This window comes from Meriones unguiculatus, chromosome 12 (assembly GCF_030254825.1).
Source record: "Meriones unguiculatus strain TT.TT164.6M chromosome 12, Bangor_MerUng_6.1, whole genome shotgun sequence".
Lineage (NCBI taxonomy): Eukaryota > Metazoa > Chordata > Mammalia > Rodentia > Muridae > Meriones > Meriones unguiculatus.
This window is the reverse complement of record NC_083360.1, coordinates 73,549,358-73,570,819: the sequence shown is the minus strand read 5'-3', so window position 1 is coordinate 73,570,819 and position 21,462 is coordinate 73,549,358. Positions and strand designations below refer to the sequence as shown.

At 38.4% G+C, this 21,462-nt stretch overlaps 1 protein-coding gene across 4 annotated transcripts in view; it reads left to right on the top strand.

Moving 5' to 3' along the window:
- The first annotated feature begins 1,096 nt into the window (after nt 1-1,096).
- Nucleotides 1,097-21,462, top strand: part of Caap1 (caspase activity and apoptosis inhibitor 1) — a 95,221-nt gene continuing 74,855 nt past the window's right edge. For all 4 annotated transcript variants that reach the window (XR_009585155.1, XM_021657827.2, XM_021657826.2 and 1 more), the window contains exons 1-4: nt 1,097-1,423; nt 4,761-4,958; nt 5,715-5,799; nt 7,025-7,100. Coding sequence is in view for 3 of the 4 variants with exons in the window: in XM_021657827.2 (XP_021513502.1) it covers nt 1,178-1,423; nt 4,761-4,958; nt 5,715-5,799; nt 7,025-7,100 (605 nt within the window). In the remaining variant the exon portion in view is untranslated. The remainder of the gene's footprint in view (nt 1,424-4,760; nt 4,959-5,714; nt 5,800-7,024; nt 7,101-21,462) is intronic.

The following is a 21,462-nucleotide window of genomic DNA, read 5'->3' as shown; positions in this document are numbered from 1 at the left end:
ATAGTCTCCCCTCCCCATCTCATTGTATCTGTCTCTCAGGTGTACCCACGAGTGCATTTTAAATTTGCTTTATCTTTGTTTTGTAAAACTATATATTTAAAAAAAAAAACAAACATTTCACAAACCTCTTCCCACATTGGAACATGGAATCTGGGGTAATCAAACTCTGTGTTCTTCAGGACATAGTCATTCAAAACAGCTCCAGAATAAACTCTTATTCCCTTTAAGATGAGAGCTGTGATTTTTACACCACACAGCAACAACACAACCAAACAAATTCACAAACTATCCAAATGCAGACTTCACAAGCTATATGGTGTTGTGTGTTTATATTTCCACCTACTCCAGAGGCAGAGGCTGGATGACAGCTTAAGTCCGAGAGTTGCATGGCTAACTAGACAACAGTGCTGGATGGCTTCAGAAACAAACAAACAAACAAACAAGAACAAAGGATTTCATCTCCCTAGGCCCTTTGAAGAAGTTTTACTACAGGCAGCTAGAGCCCATCTCCACAGGTTGCCATCTTCTAGACTCGAATACTCTGAATTCACACAGCTAAACACTGTGAACAATGAAATACTACAGAAAAGTGCCTTTCTCTTTAAAAATCTTATCTCCCTGCCATTCCTTTAAAAGTAGTCTGGAATTATGCCTTGAAATTAGTGTTAATGAGAAAAACAACGGAAGCATAAGACTACTATTTTCTGTACAAGTGCTTAGAGTGCACTTAAAGACAAAATTGCCCACACGAGGTCGTGGTGAGGTGAGGCTTTTTTTCCCCCCCGAAATTCTTTGTACTTTTATATCGTTGTTGGTATCACATGTGGAGGCAAAGAGAAACGGAGACTCAGGAACTGTAATTTCACTTTTCGCCCTATTTGCAAGCTGAGAAACACTAAGCACACTGTGGGTTAGGCAAAGGGCTTTTAGAAGACTCCCCCTGAGAAGTTGGAAAACATAAAGTAAGGCCGACTGGACCACACACACAGTCACCTTCTAGACCAAGACAACCTCAGCAGGAGGCACGGCGGGTCCCTCCTCCAGAAACACACAACACAAAACGCGCCGGGACCGGAAGTGACGTAAAGCACGCGACGGCAGCGCCGGCCGCTACGGAAGCGGGGCTCTGTTGCTGCAGAGACGGCCGGCTGTCGCCGATGGTTGCAGCGCGAGGACCATGACGGGGAAGAAGTCTTCCCGGGAGAAGCGGCGAAAGCGGAGCGGGCAGGAGGCAGCCGCTGCGCTGGCGGCCCCGGAGCTGGTGCCAGTGCTGGGCGGGAGCGCGGGCAGCTGCGGGAGCGGCGGCTGCTGCGGGGGCGCCGGCGGCGGCGGGGCGAGTGTGGCGGGCGGCGCGGAACGGAGCGAGCGCCGAAAGCGGAGGAGCACCGACTCGTCCTCCAGCGTCTCGGGCTCCCTGCAGCAGGTGCGTGCCTCGCCTCGCGCCGCCTCCCGGAGCTGCGGCTCCCTCGGAGGAGACGGGCTACGGAGCCGCGCGGGCGCGGGCAGGAGCTCATTGTTATTGTCCGGGTCCTCTGGGCCGGCTGTAGGGTCCTGAGTCCGGTCGGACCCATCCTCATGTTTTGAACTTTTTAAGTCTCTGGATTTACTGATCAGCACTCCTTCCCCATTAAACTTTCGCGGCTTTTTTCTACTCGTGGTTTTCCTAATCTCCGGAGAGGATCGGTGGGTCGGGAACTAGTCACAAGTGCCGGTGTAAGCACTCACCATACCTTTCCCTTTTAATGGATTCTGATTATTTGCACATTACATATTAAAAAAAAAAAAAAAGAAACACTTGAGAGCCAAGTTGAGGAGTTTTACCCACGGTCAAAATCGCAAGAATTTCATAGTTCCTACGTTTGAATTCAACACTTGAACCAAAAAAAAAAAAAAAAAAAATGTTTCTTATGCATCATCCACGTGTCGTTATACCATTTAAAACGGTAGTTTGTAGCTTACTATAAAACAGATGTGTTCTTAATTCATCGAACACGTAAGTAAAGGCAGAAGTTGAAAGCCCCTCATAGGGCCACTTGATATGCATACCGTCCTTGCCTCCTTTTGTGTTTGTAATTGGGTAACCTGCCCGCTTTGAATGGGTTTCCTTCCATGGAAGCCCGCTTCCATGGGTTTTAGGTGTCCCAGTAACCGCAATTTTTAAATTGATGAATATTTAGTTTTTCAGTTTTGATTTTTACATATAATACCAAAAAGAACACAGTGTTCTTGGATCTTGTGGTATACATCGGCGTGGAGTTACAGAAGTGAAATTACAGTGTCAAAAGTGTATGCGTTCTTAAAAGCGAGGAATTCCTCATTCTCTGCTTCCTGGCGCCGTTTGCTGAATTTACCAAATGCTTCACACTCATGCCCCTTCGCCTTCATAGCCAGGACGGACCAAAATAAACCCTAGATATGTGAACCCAACCCTTTCTTTTATAACAAAGCAGATGTGTTGGGAAATAGAAGCCAAATGCTTCACTGATTTATAGTGGAAATAGTATGAATATCGGTTTCTGCAAATCGTTACAAGTGTATGTTATCCTAACATCCCACCTCCACTGTGTAACCCTGGTTAGCCTTGAACTTGCTAGCCTCAAACTTAGCATCCATCCTCCTGCCTCTGCCGTTGGAATGCTGACATTACAGGTGTGTCCCATCTGTAGACTGAAAAGACACCGTTCCTGCTGTCTTTTCAGTTTTTTCACAGAGCTGTTGAACTGATGGGCCAAGTGAATATTACATCTTTTTGTTTGTTTGTTTTTGAGCCAAGGTCTCACTTGTCTGGAACTTTCAGAACAGGCTGGCTTTGAACTCAACCAAAATTCACCCACCTGTGTCTTCTGAGTTTAATGGCATGTGCCACTGCACCTGGCTAACATTGGTTTAATGTGTATTTTCCTGATAAATAGTGATACTTAACATTTCTACATTTTTATTTTTCATCTGATTCCTTTTGTATTGTATAAATTCTTTGCCTGTTTTTCTCTTATTCGGTGTTTCACTGAGACTTCTCACATATTTCTATAATGCTTTAGTTTTAAACTTTTATGTAGCTTGTACAGTAAATGTTGATAAAACTCTATTTAAAGCAGTGTTTCTCAACTTTCCTAATGGCTACAACCCTTTATTATAGTTCCTCATGTCATGGTGACTTCCAACCATGAAATTACTTTTGTTGCTACTTCATAACTATTGTAAAAATCTGTGTTTTCCCATGGTCTTAAGCGACCATGTGACAGGGTCATTAACCCCCCCACCCCCACCCCCCAGGTTCTCAACCTACAGATTGAGAATTGCTGGTTTAAGGTGTGGGTGTGCTAGAGCTTTTTTTTTTTTTGTAGCTAGAGCTGGTAGTTTCTTTTACCTCCAGGTTTGTGTTTTGGAAGATCTTAAAATTTATAAAAATTATTCTGTATTTTCTTTTAATACTTAACCTTCATGTTTATTTATTTTGTGTGCGTGTGTGTGCACGTGTACCTCAGCCTTTAGAGTCAGGACAACACATTGGTTCCAAGATTCAGCTGAGCCACCTTGCCAACTCTTTTCTCACAGTTTTTTAAGATTAAAAAAAAAAAAGTGTGTGTTTCCTGCTGGAGTGTGTGCCATGTGCATAGTCTGTCCAGAGAGGACAGAAGGGGGCGTGAGATCTGCTGGAGCTATGTATAGGTGGTTTTAGGCCATGGTAGGTTCTGGTAACTGAGCCCCAAGTCTCTGGAAGAACAGCAAGGGCTCTTACCTGCTGAGCTATCTCTCCAGCCTCACACTTTCTAACATTACAATTTTAAATTGGGATTTGTGCATGCAACTATTTGTATGATTTTCTTCTATGTAGTCACACTGCTTGTTGTTAGTGATTTTCTGTAATATTCTCATACTGAATTTTGTCTTTTTTAGCATTTTTTTTTGTTGTTGTTCATTTTGTATTATCAAAGCCTAGTACAATGTCAGATAGTAGCAGTGATAATGGGCATTTTCATTTTGTTTTTTGTTTGTTTTTTTTTTTTAATTTTATTTTTAAATTCTATATTCACTTTGCATCTCGATTGTAGCCCCCTCCTCTCTTTCAGGTCTCTCCCTCCTACCCTTTTCTTTCTATCTCCCCTCCCCCCAACACACCTGAGCACATCAAGTCGAATCAGGACTGAGCTCATCCTCATCCACTGAGTCCAGGCAAGGCAGCCAGGTAGGGGGAAGTGATGGAAAGCAGGCAACAGATGCCATTTTGTTTTTAAAGTAAGACTCTCTTCTTCCTCCCTCTGTCCTTCCTCTCTTCTCCCTTCCCTTCTATCTAAGCCCAGGGCCTTGAGCCTGTGTGGCAAGTGCTCTAGCACAGAACTACACAGCCAGCTCTAATGGGAACAGTTCTAATGTTGTACCGTTAAGTATGTTTGTAACATTTGCTGCTGTTTGAGTCTAAGAAGAATGACAGAGCTTTCAATGAATGACTCCTGAAGGAATCTCCTAATTTAAGTCTAGGATTTTAGGAACTAGTATCCATGGAGTATGTTTTCATTTGTCTTCTGAGATATGATTTTCTTTTATTACAACTCTTTGAGCCAGTTACAGTGTGGAGAATAACATTAAAGTGTTGAACAACTAAATTTTCTTTTCTGACTTTAGCTAGATAATTGTGTAAATAAAAGGAATTTAAAAGTGCTTAATGAAGAATAATGCAATGTCAATAGAATGTGTCCTGCATATACTCTTTAGTATTTTAAATAATGTTATTTAGTAATTCATTATTTCTTTACTTGTAGGAAACCAAGTATCTTGTACCAACTCTGGAAAAAGAATTATTGGCAGAGCACAGTGATGTTGAAGAAGGTGGATTGGATCTGACTGTTTCATTAAAACCAGTTAGTTTCTATATATCAGACAAAAAAGAAATGCTCCAGCAGTGCTTCTGTATAATAGGAGAAAAGAAGCTGCAGAAGATGCTCCCTGATGTGCTGAAGGTACTTTGCTGCTTTAGCAGGCCGCATACACATATACACACCCTCCTTTTCTAGCAGCCATTTCACTGAATGTAGTGTGTGATTGGATGTTCTAATCTGAAACAAGTTATTGGAAGAATGCAGGGAGGAGAATTTGGACAGCCTTAAGTGACCTTAGTATATATTGAAGCATTTTTTAAAATAAAAATATTTAGGCAAGACATTTATTGACCCCGTAGAAATAATTCCGTTATTTCCCGTAGTCGTTCTAGCTGGAGCTACAGAGACTAACATAGTGGTGTGTAACAGTCCACAGCAGTAGTGTGTAGTAGCCTGTGTTTCATCAAGTTTGTGTTTTTGTGCATGTAGTTTTGAAAACATTAGAGAATTTTTTGATATTCTGATTTTTATGGTTATAGAAAGCCCAAGCAAAGCCAGGGCAAGAAGCTCATATGGTCATACCCTGCAGATTTAAATCTTTACAAGAATTACATAAGGTAAATAAACTATGATAAGGCTGTCTGGAAGACTGACTTGTAACTCAGTTTTCCCTTATAATAAATATGATGTTATTTCTTAAAATCTCTGAAATGTTCATGTCAACTGACAGCTTTCAGATTTCATCCCATAAAAAATGTATGTGAATATTCTTGAGGCTTCTATTTGTTTGATTATAAGATTTTGCTAATTGGAATTTTTCTTATAATTGCAGTTTTCCAGTTTACATTGGAGCTATAGTATATAAATGCAATTTTTTTTAAATGTCATTTTCTTTAGAACTGTTCAGTAGAAGAAATTAAAAAACTATGCCAGGAACAATTAGAGCTCCTGTCTGAAAAAAAAATCTTGAAGATTCTTGAGGGTAAGAATGAATATTTCTATATTCTGCAAACTTATTGAGTGGTTCTCTGCATAAATACTAAGGTTCTCTTTCTCTTGCTTGAATGTGACTTTAATTTTGTTAATGAGGAATCACTGAAGAATATCTTTACTTCTGTTTGTGCTGATAAATATAACTTATATATTAGAATAGAATTTCCCCAAAAAACCCAAATTTGGTATATATAGTTTTCTTAACTAATATATAGATAAGTCCATGTTTATATAATATAATAAAATGAAAATTTATAGAAACTATCAAGTACTGTAAAAAGTCACCAAGGAGTTACATTTTCTTTAAAATAATTAAGGCATTCTGCTTTATTTCTTTATAACTTCTAATGAGTTCTTGCATATTTCTCCTTTTCCAACAAGACAGACAATATTAGAATTGTTTGCAATTTTCCAGCATTTATTGCTTCCATAATAGGATTCTTTGGTACTGATAACTTTTGGAATATTGAATTCTTAATTATTTTTTGGTTTGATTTGAAACACTGAGAGGATTTTCTCATTTGCATTGCAGAAGAACAAAAAGCAGATATGTCTAATTTCCAGATGCTTTTTTTTTTTTTTTTAATGTGACGTGGTAGTGTTGGAGAGATTGATCAGTGGTTAAGACTGAAGTTTGGTTTCCAGCACTAGCATAACTGCAGCTCCTGGGGATCTGATATCATCTTCTAGCCTCTGTAGGCATCCCCCTCCCCATCGTGCACACATATGTACACACACACACACACACAAACAAAAATAAAATAAATGATTTAATGGAATTTGTAATTCTGGAAATAGATATGCACATAAGGATAAAGTCTTTGATTCCTACATACACATTCTTGTATGTATGTACAAGGTAAAGGGAAGATAATGAAAAAAATGTTTTAAATATAGCACTGGAGGCTGGAGAGATGGCTTAGGGGTTAAGAGCATGTACTGCTCGCGTAGAGTGTCTGAGTATTGTTTCCAGCACTGACATTGGGTGGCTTACAGCCATCTGTAATGCCACTTCTGTCCTCTGTGGACACCTGCACACGTGTACTTACCCACACACAGATTCACACATGACACACATACACAGAATCAGGCAAGTAATAGAAAACATTTTGTTAGTTTTTTAAAATCTGTATTTCTTTTAAAGATGACACTTTTTATGTAATGATAAAATAATTTTATAAACATGTTTTCAGTAGTTCATTTTTTTTTATAAGGTGACAATGGTTTGGACTCTGATATGGAAGAGGAGGCAGATGATGGCTGTAAGGTGGCACCTGATTTAATCAGTCAGTAAGTTAAAGCACAAACACTTTCATTTTCATTTCAGAATTTCTTTGTTTTTTCCTTTGAAGATCTCTGTTTTGAAAAAAAAAAATTAGTGTCAGTGTGTGTGTGTGAGTGTGTGAGTATATTGTCATGTGTGGGTAGGGGGAGACCAGAGGAGGACATCAGATTCCCTGGAGCTGGAGTTACAAGCGGTGTGAGCTGCCTGAAGTGGATGCTGGGAGCCAAACTTGGATCTTTTGTAAGAGTAGGAAACACTCTTAACTGCTAAGCCATCTCTCCAGCCTCTCTTTGAAGATTATGATTGTTTTTCTGAGGTTTTGTATGTGTTTTTATGTGTGAGCGTCTATGTATGTGTGCGTGAACCTTTAATATATATTCATTTGACCTATTTATTTTTACATGTACATTTATACATATATTACTGGAAATATATAAATAAATAATTGGAATATTTTGATGATAAAAAAAGAACTTGAAAGTTTGAGAACCATTGCCAGTGGGCAATAGCATAAGTACTACAAGTTTAAGCTGAAGTCTAGATTTTTTTTCATAGTTAATAGAATATTATTGGGTAAGTATCACTTGAAGGGACAGTTTCACATTAAAAGTATAAAGAGGGGCTGGAGAATTGGCTCAGCAGTTAAAAGCAATAGTTGCTCTTCTAGAGGACCCATTTTGGTTCCCGGCATCCAATGATTGCTCATAGCCACCCAAAACTCTAGTTAAATGGGACCCAGTGCCGACTTTTTACCTTCTTGGGCACGCATGTGATGCACTCATAAACGTAAAATACAGGCAAAGCACTCATAAACATAAGTTAAGCCCAAGAAAAGGTTTTTACAGAGTGTAGAGAGATCATTAAATTATCTGTTTTGTAAAGCCTTGAAAATGTCTTGTGAGCTAGAGAGATGGCTCAGAGGTTAGGAGCACTGGCTGCTCTTCCAGAGGTCCTGAGTTCAATTCCAAGCAACCACATGGTGGCCGATAGCCACCTGTAATCTCATCTATAATGAGATCTGGTGCCCTCTTCTGGCTAGCAGTCATACATGCAGGCAGAACACTGTATACGTAAGAAATAAATAAGTAAATCTTTAGAAAATGTCTTGCTATGTTGCTTGGCCACCTTGAGAGAAACAGTCTTATTCAAGCTGTACAACTTGCTTTAAGTCATTTGACAGCATAGAGAATGTTCACATTTTAAGTAAATAGTTTTAGTAGCTCTTTAAAAAATACTTAGTGTTAATCTTATATAATATATAAATGCATATTGCTTAGTTTATTTAGTTTAAGTATTTACTAAATACTGTTTTTTTAATACTTTAAAGTTTCTTCCATACTCCTTCTTCTTTCTCCTTTATTTCCCTTCCTCTTCTGTCCCTTCTTTGCTTTTCTTTTTAATTTTAGTTGTAGGAACTGAACCCAGAGCCTCACACATGCTAGAAATCTCTGTACCACCAAGATATATCTCTAGCCCTCAATTTCTTTAATTGTTTTGTTTCTTGATGTTACTTTTAGAAACTTGAATTAGGTTTTTGCTTGATTACTTTTATTTTCTCTTTATTAATTTTTAAGATATTGTTAAGGTTTAATTCTTTGTTGTCTCATACCTGAACACTAGTGCTACCCTTTTTTTTTTTTTTTTAGTATGGAAGCCATTTAATGGTTGCCCCCTTAGAATAGAAACTTAAGTTTTCTTTAAAATTACAGGAAGGGGTTAGAGAGATGACCCAGTAATTACAAGTCCTGGCTGCTTTTCTAGAAGACCTGGGTTTATACCCCAGCCCCAGGGAGTCCAGCATCCTCCTGTAGCCTCTGTGGGTACTAGTCATACACATGACATACAGACGTGCATACTGGGAAAACACCCATACACGTACAAAAACAAAAAAATCGTAGAACAAAGGCTAGCTATGAATTTTAGCTCAGTGGTTGAGTACTTGCTTTCTATGAACTAGAACTGTGGTTCAGCCCCTCGAACCACAACAACAAAATTTAATATCTAACTTTTAAATTATTATAATGAAAAAGTTTTACATAGATACAAAACCAGTGTCATAAAGAACCCACTGTGTGATCAAACAGGTAACATGGACTTTTGTCATGTCCTGTCAGGTAGACCAGGCAATTGCAAACAGGCTCAGCACCTCAGAAATCTCAAATCCAGGCTCTAGAATGTCTTAATCTTTATGTTGATATTCAAAAAGTTTTAATTTTTTGGTTTGAGATTTTTAGTTTAGGGAACTTCAGCAGGCAAATTATATACAACTGTCTCTGAAACCTGGAATTCTACTGTTCTAAGCAGTGTAGATAAGGGACTCTTCACCTGTATCTCCACACATCATCATTGTAGCCAGCAGTGGTGCTGACAAGGGCCAAATTACTGAGTTCTTTAATATTACTAGTGAATACTAGCTTTTATTTTTATTGTTTATTTCTTTAGTGATTTTATTTTTTCTAAATTTATTTTTATTTGTATATGTGTTTGTGCTTGTGTATATGTATCTGTTAGTTGTGTGTATTCTATATGTGTATAGATGTCTGTAGAGGCCAGAAGAGGGTGTCTAATGGCCTGGAGCTGGAGTTATAGGCTGCCTGCTGTGGGTGCTGTGGTCCACATCTGGGTGCTCTGGAGCAGTAGCATGCACTTTTTACCACTGAGCCATCTATCACTCTAGCCCCTTTATTATTCATGATTTACTTTCAGGCGGGTTCTCCTTAGTCCTGTGCTACCACAGACAGCTCAGTGTATTTAATTAGGTCAGTTTATCAGTGAAAGCCTTTGTGCATGCTAGGCAAATGCCCAGCATTCCCACCTTAGTTAAATTTCCAAGCTACAGTAAACCGGAAATGATGATAACTAACGCTGAGCATTGTGTTGCACACTGTTCTAATCTTGTTCATGTGTCATCATTTATCCACTGGCTTTGTAAAACAACCTTAGAGCATGCACGTTACATTTTACATGTGGAAAAATGAGGCCCAGGTAAATTTGTGTGCCTTGGATTATAGAAATGCTTATGAAAGTCAGTGGCAGTGTCTCTTAAGTAGCTGTAGACTTTGATGTAACTGTATTCAACTTGGGAGCTTTGAAATACTTAATCCTCCGAATAGTACTTGTGTTTATTTGTCAAGTGAGGATAACCCTTCGTAAGACTGAGATTAAATGAGCTAAAGAGGCTAGTTTTAATAAGAATGATGTAGGGCCAGTGAGATCATTCATTGGGTAAGACATTTGGTCCTCAAGTCTGATGACCTGAGTTCAATCTCTGGGTCTCACGTTGGATAGAGAAAAGTGACTCTCCAAAATTGTCCTATGGCCTTCCCATAGGCACTCACCACAACTCCACACACACAATACAAAAATAAGTGCATGTAAAAAAAATGTTAAAAAATATTAAGAATTCCAGTTGTGAATGAGGGAAACATCTTGGAGTGTAAAGCAAAGGTGCCAGGAAAGAGAGTGAATGTAGGGACACTGGCTTTAGCTCCTGGCGCTCACTTTTCTTTTCTCCTGCGCCAGGAGCAGAATAACCTAAATAAGCAAACCTGCAGAGATAAGAAAGGAAATGGGTTTTCAGAGAGAAAGCAGGGAGGGCATTTCATTTCACCTTGTTTTTGAAAAAAGTCTGAGGCACAGAATCAAGACATATTTTCCTTTTCTCAAAGCTTGCAAAGGCAGCCTAAGAGGCCTTTACTGATAGTATCCCTTTGTATACTTTGTGCTCAGAGGGTCAATTCAGCTCTGTTTGTTTCAGGGAAGTGAACTAGTGGGTAGCTTCATGTAAACATTTTTTGTCTTCTTCCTGGCTTCAGTAGAAGAGTCAGCTTAGCATATTTGGTGCTTAAACTTCATATGCCCTATGATGTGCTGTTACTCACTTTGTGAGTGCTTGTCCTCTGTCCAGGATGAATAGTTGGTCATGAGTGGACAAAAAAGGCTGAAAGGAACTTAGTAGCTTCTGTTGAGCACTGAGTTAATCAAATACAGGAAAGAAAGCTTTAACAAGATAATGAGACTGCTTGAGGAAATACAGTTAGAGCAAAAATATAATTTTGGAAACTGGCACTATTCTCTGTTTCTTAATTTGCTAGACTGACTGCTAAAGAGTGGGTATGACTGTGAACTGAATCGTTGTCCTGAGCAGCCAACCCAGGCAGATAAATACAGACCACTACAGAAAAACAAAAACAAACTCAAAAAATGTAATCCACAGCTTTAGGGGACCTACTATGGATCTACTGGGGGAAAAAAAGCTACATATTTTGAGTTAAAATTTTGCCATAGGACCCTATAGGAAGGAATAAAGAGAAGAGCTCCTTTTATGTCTTGGAGAATCATTTGTTGATGTCTTATCCAACAGAGGCTCAGAATGTAATCTTTTGTAGAGATAAAAAGAGGTCAGAAAATTACAGTGAGGTTTTTAGCATGGGTGTTCGTTTGATCTGACTGTATCCTGATAATAAGCAAATTGAATACCCTGGAAGACACTAGAGACTAATCCTTGTACCCATACGTCTGTGTTTCTAAGTAATTGGGGGACTAGAATCGACTAGATGAACTTTTGCCTGAACTTCTAGTTTCTTCCAGGGGGTGTATTAGGTTAAGGGTTTGAGTGAAGCAGCACTTGCTGTCATACTAAACAGAGCAGAGGAAGAGTCAGGTTTCTTTTGACTCAGAGTCTTCCTGTTGTACCTCTTTTTTTTACTTAACTAGCAAGAGGCAAGTTGGATGACAGTGACTTCTCTTCCTCCTAGTACCTCAAAGCCCAGTTTAAAGGTAACATTTGGACATGAGAGAAAATAGCTTAAAGTTAGCTTAGGAACTTCCTTCACATTGCAAAGAAATTAAACAGTAACAAAGAAAACATTGAGAAAATGAAACAGCAAAGGTAAAAGCTCAAAATTTAATAGATAGAAAACACACAGAACTTTAGGCGATCATGAACCTGGTCTTTGTAAAGGCCATACTATAAAGAAGATCTTTCGAGTTGAAGGAACTAAGTGAAAGTCAACTTCCTTGAAAAATTACAAGTAGATCTCACAGAAGTGGAAAACATGAAAAGTTGAATGAAGTTCTGTTGAAGGAGCAGCAAAACAGGTTGGATACAGTCACATCTGAACTGCTCCTTCGATAAGTGAACATGTGTAGTAAATGCAAACTATTACTGTCCATATACCGACCTAGAAACAGATGAAAAGGTTTTTCCTTTACCTTATGATTTCTGCATACTCTTAATATCCAGAATCTTAAAAGTAGTGCCAGAAAAGTATATGGGAGATTTTAGGCCACTTTACTTGTGAATATAGGTTTGTGGATGTAAATAGAAATATTACCATGGAGAATCCAGCAGTTTACCAAATGGGTAATTACACTGCTGATCATGCAGGATTTACTTTAGGAATTTTGTAAGGAAACTTGAAAGAGAACTTGAAAGAGAAAAATTACATGACCGTATAAGTATATATAGAAAAGGCCATTGCCGTGTAGTGGTGATGCATGCCTTTAATCCCAGCACTTTAGGAGGCAGAGGCAGGTGAATCTCTGTGAGTTCAGTGATGCCAGCATGATCTGCAAAGTGAGTCCAGGACACCAGTACTACACAGAGAAACCCTGTTTCGAAAGCCAAAAAAAAGGTTCAGGTATCATTTTACTTGTATATGGGTGTAGTACACAATGTTTTGATCCTTTATGAAATGACTATTAGGCAAGCAGATAAGCCTATCCATCACCGTTCATGGTTGATTGCTTTGTTTTGTTTTGTTTTAAAACAGCATCTAAAATCTAGTTCAGTAAACTTCCTGTGTATATTGTTTTAACTACAGTTCTTACGTCATGCATTAGATCTCTAGACTTAGTCATCATCAGTTACTACAACTTTGTGCACTTTGCCCTGGTAAACACTTTTATTCTGTTTCAATATTTATACATACATACATACATATATATATACATATACATGCATACACAAATCATAGACAGATACATACATGAATGTATACACACATGTATGCATGTGTATATGTTTTCTTCCAAAATACAAGTAGATCCCCACAGAAATGGAAAACATGATATGTTTTCTTTTTATATGAATTTACTTTTTACGATTTTTAATTTAGTGAGTATGTGTAGAACCTAAAGAGGCCAAAAGAGGGTGTTATAATCCCTGGGACTGCAGAGTCCTAGACAGTTCTGAGTCACCATGTAGGTACTCTGAACTGACCCTAAGGCCTCTTCAAGAGCAGTAAGTGTGGTTACCTGCTGAGCCACTCCTCAAGCCTCATATTTGAAGCTTTTAATATTGCGTATGCAATTGAAATAATAGTGTTTCTTGATTCTCTTGTTTGTTTTGTTTTTGTTTTTTCTTTTTTCTAAGGCAAAGACTTCATTGTTTCACTTGCTGTGCTGTGTCCTCGGCAAGGCCTTACTGTGTAGCTCTGGCTATCCTGAAACTTACTATATAGCCCAGGCTGGCCTTGAACTCAGAGATTTCACTATAGAACTCATAGCCTGCCTGTGTCTTTTGAGTGTTAGGATTAAAGGAGTGCAGTATTGTGCCTTGCTTTTTGGTTTTGTTTTTGTTTTTTGTGTCTGGCTTATTTCACTTGGCATAATGGCTCCAGGCTTATCCATGTTGTTATAAATGGTAGGATCTCTTTTTTTTTTCAGCTGAACACATTCATATATACATGTGTATATGCATGCATACATTTATGTATCTGTACATGATGTGTGTAATAGGCATGAATCTAATATATTACTGTATATAGTTTCTTTATCCATTTATTTACCAATGGACTCATAGGTTGTTACTGTCTCTTGGCTGTTCTGAGTAAGACTGCAGTGTAAACAAAATGTGAATATTTCTGTGAGGTGATTTCATTGTCTTTGGATATATATAGAGTTGCTTTTATCTTTTTTTTTTTAACTTTTTTGAGAATGTTCACTCTCTTTTCTACAGCGGTTGTACAATATGCATTCGTACCAACTGCTTGCAGGGCTTTTTTTCTCCACAGTCTTACTAATCCTTTTCCTGTTATTTTTTAAATATATATTTTAATTGTTGTTGTTTATTATTTTGTGTGTGTGTGTGTGTGTTCTCTTTCACATTGTGGGTTATTGGGATTGTTCTCAGTCAGGTGTGACGTATAGGATTCTTAAAACTAAAACCTCAGAAACCATAAAGGTACATTTGTGTGACAATCCTAAAAATGGGTGAGTGGGACCAGGGAGTTGTTTGAGTAGGTGAAAGTACTAGCTGCACAAGCTGGCCGATGTGGGACTGAGTCCCAGAACCCAAACAAATCTGGCTGCAGTGACAGAAAATCCCAGCACTCCTACAGTGAGGTGGGAGGTGAGACTGGAGAATCACTTGTGAACTCATGGCCATCAAGCCAGAGGACACAGCACAGAAACAACGGAGTCTTTGCCTTAGTAAAATGGAAAGCAAGAACTGACTCCTGAACGTTGTTTTGTAACCTCTACATGTGTGTTATGTCATATACTGTGTGTGTGTGTGTGTGTGTGTGTGTACACACACACAAAATTTTAAAAGGTGGTTAAATGTCCAAATATGTCAGAAAGCCAGCAACCTGGAAGAAGTACACATATTCTCTAACTTAGTGGGAGCCCAGCTTTATTGTGGGACAGACATTTACCCATATTACCAGTCTGTTCTTTCACTTCCAGTACAGTACTCAGTAAATTCCAAGAGATACTCAGTACTTTTATGTGAAGTGAGGAGGGGGAGGAGTAGATGATCAGAAGTAGATGCTAAGTTACATGTAATTGGAGTGAAAGTTCTAATGTGTGATTACACACCAGAGACTATCTTAGTAATTGTTCTATTTCTGTGATGAAACACTGTGATCAAGGCGATTCTTACGAAAGAAAAGTATTTAATTGTGGTCTTGATTACAGTTTTAGAAGATTAGCTCATGTTCATGGCAGGAAACAGACAGGCACATTGCTGTGTCAGTATCTGAGCTTTACATCTTGATCCAAAGGCAGTAGGTAGTGAGAAAGACACTGGGCCTGGCGTGGGCCTTTGAAACCTCCAAGCCAATTCTTAGTGACACATCTACTCGTTCCTAAACCGTTCCACTAACGGGTGACTAAGGATTCAGGTATATGAACCTCTAGGGGCCATTCCCATTTGAACCACCACCGTGACTGTAGATAACAAGTCTTGTGTTGTATAGTTCAGAAAACAAAAGGATGGAATTATGACTTTTTTTTTTTTTTTTTTTAGTGAAGCCCTGGCTGTCTATAGTAGGCCACCTGGCCTCGAACTCAGAGATCTGCCTGTTTCTGCCTCCTGAGTGCTGGGATTAAAGGCATGTGCCACCACCACCTGGCTGAATTATGAGTATGTTTACTATAAAGAAATGATATACAGATGGCTTAGTTTAAGAGCACTTGTTCTTCTAGAGGATCTGAATTCAGTTCCCAGCACCCATATAAGGCCACTTACAATTGCCGCTAATTCCCGTTCTAGGAGGATCTGATGCTTTTGGTCTCCACAGACATGCATGCATATAAAACAAACAAACAAACAAACAAACAAGGGTGAAAATTCCAGGAGGTAGTCTAACCTGATTTAGGTGCCTCTGGTCTCCACAAATATGCATGCATATAAATAAATAGATAAATAAATAAATAAATAAGTAAAGATAAATGTTCCAGGAGGTACATTTATATTTAATATTTAATATTAATATTAATTTTATATTAATGTTTTAATATTTAATGATTTAATATTACCTATTGGATGCTATATGAGGTTTTATATAGTACCCTATTAATGCTGTTTTTGGATATCAATTAAAGAGCAGGCCTTGTTATAGATTATTTTGCTCAACTACTGACTAATGTTAATTGACTCTCATTAAGGATAAGCTGTGACATTCAGTTGTTAGTGTGTGTTAGTTTAAGTACAGTGTGAGTTAAGTGTTTTTATTTTGCATTGTGTTTTTTGAAACTGTCTCGTGTAGCCTCATCTGGCTCTTATTCTGTGTAGCTGAGGTTGGTCCTGCATTCTTGACCCTCCTGCTTCTACCTTGTAGACCCTAGCAATTACAGGTATGCACCGTCATGCCAGATCAGTAGTTTCAGTTTAAAATGGGGGTGTAAACGTCAGTACTTTGCAAGGAAGGGATAACAGTCCTTATATTAGGCAAAGATGGACTGCACAGTAGATGCGGAGGTTATTGATGTACTTTGAAGATGGAGGAAACAGCCATAAGCTAAAAAAAAAATAAATGCGCTTTTAGGAAGGGAAGAATAAACAAATTAGCTCTCTCTTGTAGAATCTTGAAGGCATGCAGCAATGTTTTTACCTTGGTTCTAATTCCCTGAGGTTCTGTTCAGATTACTGGCCTGCAGAACTGTTTGAGAGTAGATTTATCTTGTTTTAGTTTACTGAATACTTTGCTACAGGAGCAACAGGAAACTAATCTAATGCGGTATACTTGCTAAAACCTGGGCAGTAAGCCAAAAGTTACATATAAAATTTTTTTGAAATGGTTTCTGTCTTAGGATTCTGTTGCTATGAAGAGACACCATGACCACAGCAACTCTTATAAAGGAAAATATTTAATTGGGGCTGGCTTAGTCCATTATCATCATGGCAGGAAATGTGGCAACATGCAGACAGACAGTGCTCAAGAAGGAACTAAGAGTTCTATATCGATGTTCAGGCATCAGGAAGAGAATGCTGTATTGGACCTAGCTTGAGCATCTGAAATCTAAAAGCCTGCCCTCAGTTACCCACTTTCTCCAACAGTGTCACAATATTCCAACAAGACCACACCTCTAAATAGTACCACTCCTTATGAGCCTATGGGTTCATTTTTATTCAAACTGTTGCATTCTGCTCCCTGGCACCCAAATGCTTATAGCTATTTTATAATGCCAAATTATAAAATAGTCCATTTAGTCCAAATTCAGAAATTCCCATAGTCTATAACAGTCTCAAAGTTGTTTTAAAGTCCAAAGTCTCTTTCAAGATTTATGCTAATCTCTTTTAAAATTTTTTTTTAAAGATTTATTTATTATGTATACAGTGTTTTGCCTGCATGTATGCCTACAGGTCAGAAGAGAGCACCAGACCTCATTATAGAGGGTTGTGAGCCACCATGTGGTTGCTGGGAATTGAACTCAGGACCTCTGGAAGAGCTACCAGTGCTCTTAACCTCTGAGCCATTTCTCTAGCCCCAGCTAATCTCTTAACTGTAACCTCAGTAAAATCAAAGTCAAAAAGCACTTCACATACTTGCAATTATAATGGCACAGGATATGCATTACCATTTCAAAAGGGGGGAAAGGGAGTATAGTGAGGAAATGCTGGACCAAGCAAGAATGCTGGACTAAGCTGAACAAACTCCACGCTCTTCAGATCTCCAGCTTCTTTTACCTTTGTGTTTCCAGCTTCTTTTACCTTTGTGGAACCTTTGGGCTGGCTCCACTTCCTGTTAGCAGCTTTCCTTGGCAGGTATCCTGTGGCTTTGGCATCTCCAACATTTTTGTGTCTCCAAACCTTGAGAATCCAGGCCTCACCTTCACAGTTTCACGTAGTGGCCTCTGTAGTCCTCCGTGCAGGGACAGCCCCTGCACATGCCTCCTAGAGGGAGATTCCGTAATGCCTTTCTTTTAACCTTGACTCTAAAGCCAGCATCATGTGAAGCTGAAGCTGCCACTTGGTTCTGCTGCTTGCTGGGCCCTCTTCATTCTATTACATCTTTACCAGTTTTCTGCTTTTAGTGGTTTCCTTCATAGCCTAAGCTTGGCCATTCTGGAACTTGCTCTGTAGACCTGGCTGGTCACTGTTTTCCTAACCCAAAGTTCATATTCCTCTAAACAAAAATGTCATCTAGCCTATCACAACAATGCCCCAGTTCCTGGTACCAGCTTCTGTCTTAGGGTATCTATTGCTATGGAGATATGCTATGACCATGCCAATTTTTATAATGAAAATATTTAATTGGGGCTGGCTAATAGTTCAGAGGTTTAGTCCATTATTGTCATGGCAGGAAGCATGGTGGCATGTAGACAGACATGGTGCTAGAGAGGTTGCTGGAGTTCTACATCTTGATCTGCAGGAAGAGACAGTGAGCCACACTGGACCATCTTGAGCTCTCAAAGCCTGCCCCTCCAGTAACCCATTTCCTCCAACAAAGCCACACCTGCTCCAGCAAGGCCTCCAAATAGTACCACTTCCTATGAGACTATGGAGCCATTCAGAGTTTCCAGGCAGCATCATATAAAAATCTGGATTTCCTTTTTTTTTTTTTTTTTTAACAAAGGTCAAGAAATTTTCTGGAAAGACAAACATTGTTTGGAGTTAAGTGTTATCCTTCTATGACATGTATATTTCAATCTGCTACATAGATAGTACATTTGCCTAAATGTTCAATGTATAAGGTATCTATAAATGAAGTTCTGATTGCAGGAAGAAAAGTACATAAAATCCAGAGGCAAATTTAGGAAATATATCAGTTAGTGAGCTTCTTCGTGACTGAGGAAAAAGAAAGTGTCTTTGTTTAGTTTATGAGATTGTTTTTTAATTAATTAAAGACATCATTTATATATTTGTCTGTATTTGATTTGATTGTTTTTACTGTGTTGATATATGTACCATATGGGTGTGTGCAGTGCTTTTGGAGGCCAGAGGAGGGCACTGGATCTTCTGGTCCTCAAGTTACAGATGATTGTGAGCCAATGTATAGGTGCTTAGAGCTAAACGGGGGCCCTCTACAAGAACACCCAGGGCTCTTAACTACTGAGCTGTTTTTCCAGGCCTAGTTGACAGAATTGTGCAATATCTGAGATATTATAGTTTTAAAAAATATTGTTTGGCACTTTTATATGCGTGTGTGCGTGCGTGTGCGTGTGTGTGTGTGTGTGTGTGTGTGTGTGTGTGTTTGAGTCAAAGATTATTGTGTCCCTGTCCCTGAACTTAAGCCTTCTGCTTCTTTCTAAGTGTAGGGATTATATATGTGACATCTTGTGTGGTCATTTTCATTTTACCATTGTTTTGTTTTATTTGTTTGTTTTTATGTTGTATTATTATTGTCAGCATTATTATTTATTGTCTGGATGTGTAACGTGTGAGTGTGGGTTTGCATGTACCATAGTGCATGTGTGAAAGTCCATAAAACCCACAGTTTATTCTCCAGAATTGGAAGAAAAGAAAAAAACAACTACAAAAAAAATTTAAAAAGTTGTGTTTCTTTAAATGGGTGACTTATTTTTTTTTTTTTTTTAGTTGCAGTTTTAATCAGAAAGGACATGACATTAACAGACTTGAGATGCTGCAAATATTTTCCAGCAGGAATCCATGGATCTGTGTGTGTGTGTGTTGTTTAATGTGCTTTGTTTCTGCTAGTTTTCTTATAACATGCTAAAAAAATTAAGATATAGTAGGACATGCAAATGTTTATGCACAAAATGTAAAAGTTCCAAAATTACTTTACAATTTATGTAAAGTCATTGTGTAGGCAACCATAAACATTCAAATTATATTTCTTCTCTAAGGTCACCTTTGAAAGGCTTTTCTCTACCCAGACTGTATTTGTATTCCCCAGCATAAAGTTTATTTGCTGGTCCTCACATTATTTTTTATTTCTTTCAATTATGTATGTGTGCATTTGTGGTTAGCTATATACAAGTACAGGTTTCTGCTGTAACCGGAAGCATTGTATCCCCTGGACTTGGACTACAGACAGTTGTGAGCAGCCCAGTCTGGGTGCTGGGAATAGGACTGGTCTTCACAAAGTGCTATTGACCTCCTATCCCCTGCCTGCTTTAAAGTGGGTTTATTTTACTTCCAGAATAACAACAGAATCAGTAGTTGTGGAAAAACTTAACACTTTGGCTTCTTTGAAATTCATCAGAATTTGAATTTGAGATCCCAGTTAGGTTTTTTATTTTTTATTTTTATTTTTTGTCAATTTGCTCAAGTTTGTCAAAAAGCTCAAGTTATCTGGGAAGAGAGACCTCAGTTAAGAAAAGTCCCCATCTGATTGGCATGTAGGCAAGTCGAAGGGGCATTTGTTGCTTGATTCTTGCTTGGGAGACTCTTGTTCACAGAGGTTAGTGCTGCCCCTGGGCAGGCGGTCCTGAGTTAGATAAGAAAGCAGAGCAAGCCAAATGCAGTACTCCTGCAAGGGTTCTGCTTCAGTTCCTGCCCTGACCTCCCTTCATGACGGACTGTGTACGACTAACTACAACTGAGGAAAACCCTCTCCTCTCCAAGTTGTTTTGGGCATGGTGTTTTCTCAGAGCAATCAAAACCTAACTAGGACAGTTGAGTTTAATGGCAAATGTTTAATAATCCTGGCTCTTAGTAGTTAAGCAGGAAGGTAGTCAATTCAAGAACACCCTAAACAACCTGCAAGACCCTATCTCAAAAAAAAAAAAAAAAAGTAATGATGTATACGATCTCTGAGAATCAAATATCCATTCTTTAAGGAAGCAAACAAGCTAAGTTATATTGTATTGCAGATAGTTTAAAACTTTACCATCTCGATTTTTCTAATTATGAATTGTATCAAAACTTACGAAATTTACAGCTTAAGATAGATTGCACAGCGAAAACAACACATTACAAAAATATGATGAAGAACCTGAGAAATAACATGGTATCTCTATCAGAGGATTGGCTAGAAGCAAAGTTTTATTACAGTTAAAGTCGCACTAAAGGTGAGACTATAGTTTGGCCTGTAATGTGATTGTGCTCTAAAGAATGTGTTTGTAATGAAATGTAAGTCTCAAGTAGTATAGTAAAATAATCAGAATGGAGATTTTTATATATAAAGGATAAAAATATAAACACTTCAGGGAAATCATAACATAGCTTCAGAATTATTATTGCTAAATACCTTTTATGAATTTTAAATGAATGTGTTTTTATTGCGGGAGATATTGGTGGAAATGAATTTGTATTTTCCTATAGGTAACAGCTATGTGGAGATAGCATTATAGATTTAGAGGTTAGGAAATTATGAAATTCTCGTAATAAGTTGCACTCTAGGTTATATATGATTTCTCTGGCATTGTTGCAGCCGCTCCTAACTTTTAGCCGAGGGTGTGGTTTGAATTAGCTATCAAATTCAACTCTTAAAAAAAGAAGAAAAAATTATTGATTGATTGATTGATTGATTATATAGTGTTCTGCCTGCATGTGTGCCACCAGGCCAAAAGAGGACACCAGATCTCACTGTAGGTGATTATGAGCCACCATGTGGTTGCTGGGAATTGAACTCAGAACCTTTGGAAGCACAGCCAGTGCTCTTAACCCCTGAGTCATCTCTCCAGCCTCAAATTCACCTCTTAATTTGAACTTTAATACACAAGATATGATTAAAT